The sequence below is a fragment of the Pavona decussata genome, unplaced genomic scaffold (assembly GCF_977016875.1).
Source record: "Pavona decussata unplaced genomic scaffold, jaPavDecu1.1 SCAFFOLD_105, whole genome shotgun sequence".
Taxonomy (NCBI): Eukaryota; Metazoa; Cnidaria; class Anthozoa; order Scleractinia; family Agariciidae; genus Pavona; species Pavona decussata.
In genome coordinates this window covers 577,856-585,556 of record NW_028145519.1, presented here as the reverse complement: position 1 = coordinate 585,556, position 7,701 = coordinate 577,856, and the positions used below count along the sequence as shown (strand labels likewise).

The window sequence follows — 7,701 nt, the reverse complement described above, 5'->3', positions numbered from 1 at the left end:
AAAGCGCTTCCTTGCCGCAGACTTATCACGTATTCATAACTCAAAGAGAGAGCAAGGATATCGATAAAAATGGAGACTTCGGGTAATTTGATGTTCTCACTCAGGCAGAATCCGATATTGTTGGGAGTTTAGCTCTACCTAACATATGTTCCAAATCCGTGGAAAGCAAAGGCTTTTCATCTGCTTGTGGTGATTTGATTATTAACTACTGTAAGACACAAATGAAATGCTTTTCACAATCACTGCCCTGAAAAATAAATTTCCCAACAAGACAGATATCAGTGAGGTTGTTATTTCATATTAATTACATTTGCTGGTTTTTACGTACGTGCTGTGCACTTGCAGTTTTTTCTTTGTTTACAACAGATCTAGAGTATTATAAATTAAACATTGAGTCTGAAAAGCAACAAACCCTCTAGAACGAACTTATTGATTCCTTTCACGAAAGCTCATTATATGCTTATGCTTTATGTAAATGAGTCAGGAGTTTGTCTGATACAATCTACCTAACACTGTAACATGAGTGTATTTTACAGTACTTTTTCAAAAAAATTGCCCTCGTTCTTAGGTGAAACAATAAGACAAAAGCTATACGTTTCCAGAAAGATTCCTACTATATAGAGTTAAGTGCACAGATTACGAAATAAGAACGGAAACAGGGAACACGAAAACCCCAGGTTTTAACAGACGATAGTCATACTTTATAGTCTTTTCTCCAATAGGGCCCTAATCATGTATAAACAACCGCTTGCCACCTTTTTCTATTAAATACAGCCTATTTTTAGGTGCTATTTTTTTTTTAACTGTTTATGTTGTCTTCCCTGATATATTTTGTGATTCAACAGAATTAATCAATTCCTCTTTCTTACAAAATTGTACCCGCCCAAGTTTGCGCATTATGCGCAAAGTCAATGGCTGATATACTAAAACAAACTCGTTAGTCCATCAAGCATGTCAAACTCATCAGTAATAGTTCAATGGCTTACACACTTGTAAAATTTAATGGAGGCAATGTTTCAAGCATTCATTTGGAAGTGTTTCCAAAACAAAAATTCATCTTCAAAGTCCTCCCTAGAAAGATTACCGTGCCACGAACAAAAACTGTGGGGATTCGCGTTTGATATTCATGCTTCCCTTAGTAGCAAGTATTATTTTTCTCAGCGAGTCACAAAATGGTCTTGAATCTGATCAACTAAAAAAAGGTCCAGATTATTCACATCCACCATGCTTCACCTTTAAAAGCCGAGGTGTTAATGGGCTCCTGTGCTCTTCTTTCCTTCCCGTAGAATTCTCCAACTGAAAGCCATCGTCGGCAACTGTATGAATTTCCACATTCCCGTCATTCTCAAGCAGTTTAAGGCCTGGGTCGAGGGCTTTTAAGAGGAAAAATGGTTTATTCTAGATAACTTTAACAAATTCAATGCCACTAAACTGAAATTTGGAAGATAAAAAGATCTCATCATTCTGAAAATTTCTAAGCATAATGAGTAGTGCTATAGATCACGTGACATGTCACGTGATCATTTTTGTGAAAAAAGCAAAGATTTGACAGGTAGGCGACGGTTTTAAAAGATAACACCAAACAAAAACGCGTTTCTAATAAAGATTAAATATCTCCATCGCTTCACGTTTGGAATGATCGTCCATTGTTCTCCAGAAAAAAATTATCGGGGCAAAGGTCATTTTTTAGTCCACAATTCAACTTTTGATCGTTAATTTCTCCAATTTAAAAACTTACGGACAGTCATTCCAAACGTAGAAAGTTAAATATTTAAAATCTGCTTCGGAAACACTAATTCAGTTATTTTTATAAAGAAAATTCGCCGCCATATCGCCGATTTACGAAATTCTCATGTTTTGGTCACGTGATCTGTCACGTGATCAAAATTATACGTTAAGGCAAAAGAAAACATCAAGTTTAATATCCAGGGAAAATTTCATCCTGTTTTAGGCAGACAAACCGAAGATATAGGGGATCATTCATATTTTCTGAACACCCTTCAAACCCAGGCCTTAAACTGCTTGAGTTCCCGTCAGTGCTTGGGTGGCTTGGCAGATATGAGGTATGGATTGTACGTTTCATCTGCAGGGGCGTGAAAGAACCCTCCGATCCCAAACTCCCTCCACCTGCCTCAACAGGTCGTGCTTTAACATTCTGCCGACGTTTGCGCCTGAATTTCTTGAACGCATCTTTAAATATTGGCATCCTAAAGATGTACACGAATGGATTGGCCATAGAATTTTCCAGATGTAGAACATTCACAAGAAAGTGCACGGGCGGGGAAAAACATTGTCGACAGAACTCTCTCACAGTGTACACAACAAAGGCAGGCAGCCAAAACACAAGGGATACAGCGACCACTATAAAAAATGTTCTTGAAAGTCGCAAGTTATGTTCGGTGGATCTATTCTTGTGGAATGTTATATCAGGTGATGTGCTGCGCAGTCGATTGCGTATCTGAAGGTAACTTGCGCAAATAACCAACAGAGCAATACAAAGGCAACTATGGACCACCGCAATAAGATATCGCCTGTCTACCTTTGTGTAATACATTGATGCTAACGTCAGTCCACCCGTACATAACCCAACAACCCAGATAATAACAATGCTGTAAATATAAACTCTAGTTTTCATTGGACGATGTCTGAATGGCTACAACACCGCATAAACACGTTCCAGAGAAATAACAGCAAGGAAACACACGGATGTACTTGATGCAGAGAGTTGGAGTGGTGCTGAAGAATTTACTGGCTCCTTTTCTCTTCCCCTAACTTCTGTCATTCTCGAGAACTTCCCAGTAGATAGGACTATGGGTTCCGCTATTCCCACAAGCAAATCAGCTACTGCCAGGTTCATCAGAAGAACGCAGGTTCGTTTTTGGTTGAGTTTCTGTTTGCAGAAGACAAAAATGGCGAACGAGCTTCCAATGATTATAAAAACTGCTTCCAGCACATAAATGACGACGAATGTAATGACGGTTGAGTTTATCATGTCTTTGTCAGTAGTTGCAATTGTGTCTCGTTTGCGATGCAAGGGAGCTTTTACGTTCTCTTATAAATATCGACAGAGTGTGATTTTTGTGCACAGAGATATCCAAATACGCTTTGAATACACTTCAGCCCAAGTTGGACGATGTCACGTTTGTATACAACATAATTAAAAGCAAGGAAAATATCTTTCGTTGATCTACATGTCGGAAATAGGTAATATGAAAAGCCGCTTAATCGAATCTCAAAGTGGTTGGTTGGACAGTTAAAACAAGAAGGGTTCTTTAATGTAGTAATTTGACACGAGGAAGCACAAATGTACTGCTTTTTATCTATTCAGAGACTGATAATGGAGGAAATTACCTTTGTTTGTGAGATATTTGCTAATGCAATATATGGTTATATGCTTCTTATTTACCCGATATTGTGTTGAATGTGGCCATGATCATGCTATCATGGAACGTGAACAAAAGAAAAACGGAGGAATCGAACACGTCACCTTGTTTCTTTTCTCCTAAAATAAATTATAAGCAACCATAATGTTAATTATCCACCCTTCTTGTCTGAGTAGCATAAACATTTCTACATTATGCAAGCAATGGCTTTTCATTTGCTTTTCGTAAACTGACCTGTGCTGAGTGCGTAATGTACTGAGAGAAACGTCAGAATGTTTTCGCTTAATTACCTACAATCACAGCTTGGAAAATAAATGGTGTACAGATACCATTATTTTCAAAAAAAAGTATAAATGAAAGTTACAACAATATTACTGGAGTAAAATTATTGTTGGGTGCGTACGGAAAACAAGAGCTGACAGATGTTCCTCGCCCTAAGTTTTGGAAACGTATTACAAAATAAATGGTACATAAATAATTATATCATTTCCTAACATTAATTGTAATATTTGATGTTTCACGTACAACATGTCACAACTGTCATTTATAAATGAGCCTAATAAAACCGCCTCTTACAGCATAAAAATCTTAAACGAGTATTTTCTTCCTTTTTCAAAGTAATGCTTTCATTGGTATAGATACATTGTCTTACACCGTAAATTTTATATATCTATTTTGACTTTAAATCGCTTAAATTGAAAGAAAGGTTGAGCTTTTGATATTGATTCTCCATTGGAAAACGTTTCTACCATATGGTGACCGGGCGAGAGGACTTCTAACTCAGTAAATGAGAATAAAACAACAAAGAAAAAAGTTTACGTGCAGGGGGTATATTCTTAAATAGGTTTTTCACAAGGGGAGTGAGATCGTAAACTATACTCCGGATCTTTTTTTATCAAATAATGTTCCTTCGATATACCTTGCTAGTTTACACTGTGGTGTGATTGGTGAAAAGGTGGTAGCCTTGAAGGAATATCTATTCATTTATTTATTTATTTTTTGTGGAATAGGAGCGGGGTGGCGGTGGGGCTGGAATCTTAGTCGTTCCAAGTCTTCAATCTTGTCTAAAAGATTCATTTTTCTTGATCAAATTAAGTATGGAACCAGACATCCAAGGCGTGGGTTTCCGTCCCTCAGGCCTCTTGGTTGAAAGTTGAAAGAGCATTCAAAGAGCTTCAACAACGTTCCAACAAGTTGCACCATCGTTCAAAATTTGTTGCTCAACAAATGTTAAAACGTGTATCAATGGCTTAGTAGCAGGAATTATTTTTCTCAACGAGTCACAAAATGGTCTTAAATTCGATCGATCAGCTAAAAGGGGGTCCAGATTATTCACATCCACCATGCTTCACCTTTAAAAGCCGAGGTGTTGGTGGGCTCCGATTCCCCAACTGAAAACCATCGTCGGCAACAGTATGAATTTTCACATTCCCGTCAGCGCTTGGGTGGCTTGGCAGATATGAGGTATGGTTTGTACGTTTCATCTGGGGCGTGAAAGAACCTTCCGATCCCAAACTCCCTCCACCTGCCTCAACAGGTCGTGCTTTAACATTCTGCCGACGTTTGCGCCTTAATTTCTTCAACGCATCTTTAAATATTGGCATCCTAAAGAAGTATACGAATGGATTGACCATAGAATTTGCCAGATGAAGAGAATTTACGAACCAGTGGACAGACGGGGAAACACGTCGTGGGCAGAACTCCCTTAAAGTGTACACAACAAAGGCAGGCAGCCAAAACACAAGCGATACAGCGACCACTATGAACAATGTTCTTGAAAGTCGCAAGTTATGTTCGGTGGATCGATTCTTGTGGAATGTTATATCAGGTGATGTGCTGCGAAGGCGATTGCGTATCTTAAGGTAACTTGCGCAAATAACCAACAGAGCAATAAAAAGGCAACTATGGACCACCACAATAACATATCGCCTGTCTACCTTTGAGTAATACATTGATAATAACGACAATCCACCCGTGCATAACCCAATAACCCAGATGATAACAATGCTGTAAATGTAAACTCTAGTTTTCATTGCACGATGTTTGAGTGGCCATAATATCGCGTAAACACGTTCCAGAGATATAAGAGCAAGGAAACACACGGATGTACTTGATGCAAAGAGTTGGAGTGCTGACGAAGGATTTACTGTCTGCTTTTTTCTTCCTCTAACTACGGTCATTTTCGAGAACTTCCCGGTCGACAAAACTATGGGTTCCGCTATTCCCACAAGCAAATCAGCGACTGCCAGGTTGATCAGAAGAACACAGGTTCGTTTTTGGTTGAGTTTCTGTTTCCAGAAGACAAAAATGGCGAACGAGTTTCCAATGATTATAAAAACTGCTTCCAGTACATAAATGACGACGAATGTAATGGCGGTTGAAGTTATCATGTCTTTGTCAGTAGTTGTGTCTTAGTCTCCTTTTCAATCCCGAAAGGATCCGCTTTTCGCGTTTTCTTGTAAAAATTGACAGTATGCTTTTTTGCGCCCAGAGATGTTCAAATTCGTTATGAATACACTTGAGCCCAAGTTGTTGTCATCTTTATTATTCAAACAAAAGTGTCAGAAATACGTGTTGTGAATACAGATTTGTTGACAATATTACGAATATTTTTTTCGGTTGACACCTTCGTTGTCACGTTAATAAATTTTCGTTCAAAGATGGATAAATTAATGTCAAACTGATTTGTTTATCAGTTAAAGCGAAATGAACCTTATTTGTAGTAATTTGAGACGAGGAAAGACAAATATACTGCCTTTCATCCTGTCACACCAACTGATAATCATCGATAATAATCTTTGTTTGTAAGGTATTTACATTATATTTGTTAATATAATGTATAGTTGTAAGCTTGTTATTTATCCGATATTGCGTTAAACGTGACTGTGATCATGCTATCATGAACGTTGTTATCATTGCAGGAACGTTTGTAAGTTAACGCAAGCAATGGCTTTGATTTAATTTAATTTGCCTTTCGTAAACGGAAGGTTGTAGGTTGCGTAGTCATTGTAAAGAGAGACTAACAAATTTTTTGCTCAATGTTCTAGAAATATAGCTGACAAAATACTACAAAAAAAGTATAAATAACAGTTTCGACAATGTTACTGGACAAAAATAATTTCTTGGTACGATAAAGAAGAGGCGATAGATTTTCCTCGCTCCACCTTTGGCAAACATGGATGAAAAAATAAATGTTACATGTAAAATGTTTATGTCACGTTCTAACGCAACAAGCGTCATTTGAAACAGAATTTTTGTCATTTATCTGCCATTTATGACTGAGCACAAGAAACGCCGCGTACAGTATAAAAATTGTAGACGAGGAGCATTTTTTTAAACCCTTTTTCGCTGCAATGCTTTCAATAGTGAATACGTTGTCTTATACTGTCAATTTTATAATATATTTTCACCTAAAATGGCTTAAAAATGACAGGAAGGTTGAGGTTGAGCGTTTCTACAATAAGACAAGAGGGCTACTAACTCTGACTGAGATTGCCCTTGCCAACGGGTTTAACTAAAGATTTCTTAATGTATCTTACATGTTTTAATGAAATTCAAGGGGTTGCACCTCGCATGGGTCTCGTTGTCCCGTTTTGCACAATAACCTTTGGACCAGTCATTTCATTTCTTTTATTTCTGTTTTGTTCTTTGTATTAATTTTGTATTTTTTTCGATGTGTCCAATAAAGCTGATAAATGACATAAATAAAACAAAACAAGACTCAATAAATGAGAGAACAAAAAACAAGAAAAAAAAGGGTTTCTGTGCTGGGGGATACTTTTAGATAAGTTTTGTCATAGGGAGAGTAAGTTCGTATACTCCGGATCGTTCTTTTTTATTTATTTATTTATTTATTTATTTATTTATTTATTTATTTATTATTTCTTTATCAAACGGCGCTCCTTCCATTCACTTTTCTAATATACACTGTGATGTAATTGATGGAAAAGGTGTTAGCTGTGGTTATTTATTTATGTATTTATTTATTTATTTATTTATTTATTTATTTATTTATTTATTTATTTATTTATTTATTTATTGGGAGCAGGAGGGGGGCTGGGATCTTTGTCGTTCCACCTCCATTTCCCTTTTGTAAATTTTTTCAGGGTTTACCTTGCAACTGCTCAAGCTGCGTACCCTAAGGAGATGGGCTGTTATTTATTCATTTTTTTCCCGTTGATCAAAGATCTGTTATTTCGTTTGACTCTCATGCTGCTCTAATGTATTCTCATTAGTCAGTGTCCAACTGATGAAGTTGGGTAAAGAGCTTATTTGGTGTTATATCCTAGAGCACTTTGCCTATGTCTAAGAGGTCATG

At 37.1% G+C, this 7,701-nt stretch overlaps 1 protein-coding gene across 1 annotated transcript; it reads right to left on the bottom strand.

Moving 5' to 3' along the window:
• Window positions 1-1,194: 1,194 nt before the first annotated feature.
• On the bottom strand, window positions 1,195-6,240 carry LOC146471247 (sphingosine 1-phosphate receptor 1-like). The gene is made up of 2 exons (XM_085120930.1): window positions 4,807-6,240; window positions 1,195-1,328 (listed from the first exon to the last, which is right to left on the bottom strand). The coding sequence occupies exons 1-2, from the start codon at window positions 5,771-5,773 to the stop codon at window positions 1,210-1,212; spliced, it is 1,086 nt and encodes a 361-aa protein (XP_084977056.1). The 5' UTR covers window positions 5,774-6,240; the 3' UTR covers window positions 1,195-1,209.
• Between the last annotated feature and the right edge of the window lie 1,461 nt (window positions 6,241-7,701).

What these genes read in the sequence shown, in the direction of transcription:
- LOC146471247 (XM_085120930.1), bottom strand. Translation starts at nt 5,773, where the DNA reads ATGATAACTTCAACCGCCATTACATTCGTCGTCATTTATGTACTGGAA. An exon ending in AAGCGCTGACGGGAATGTGA is followed by an intron (nt 1,329 to 4,806) that starts AAATTCATACTG and finishes ACGGGAATGTGG; the next exon opens with AAATTCATACAGTTGCCGAC.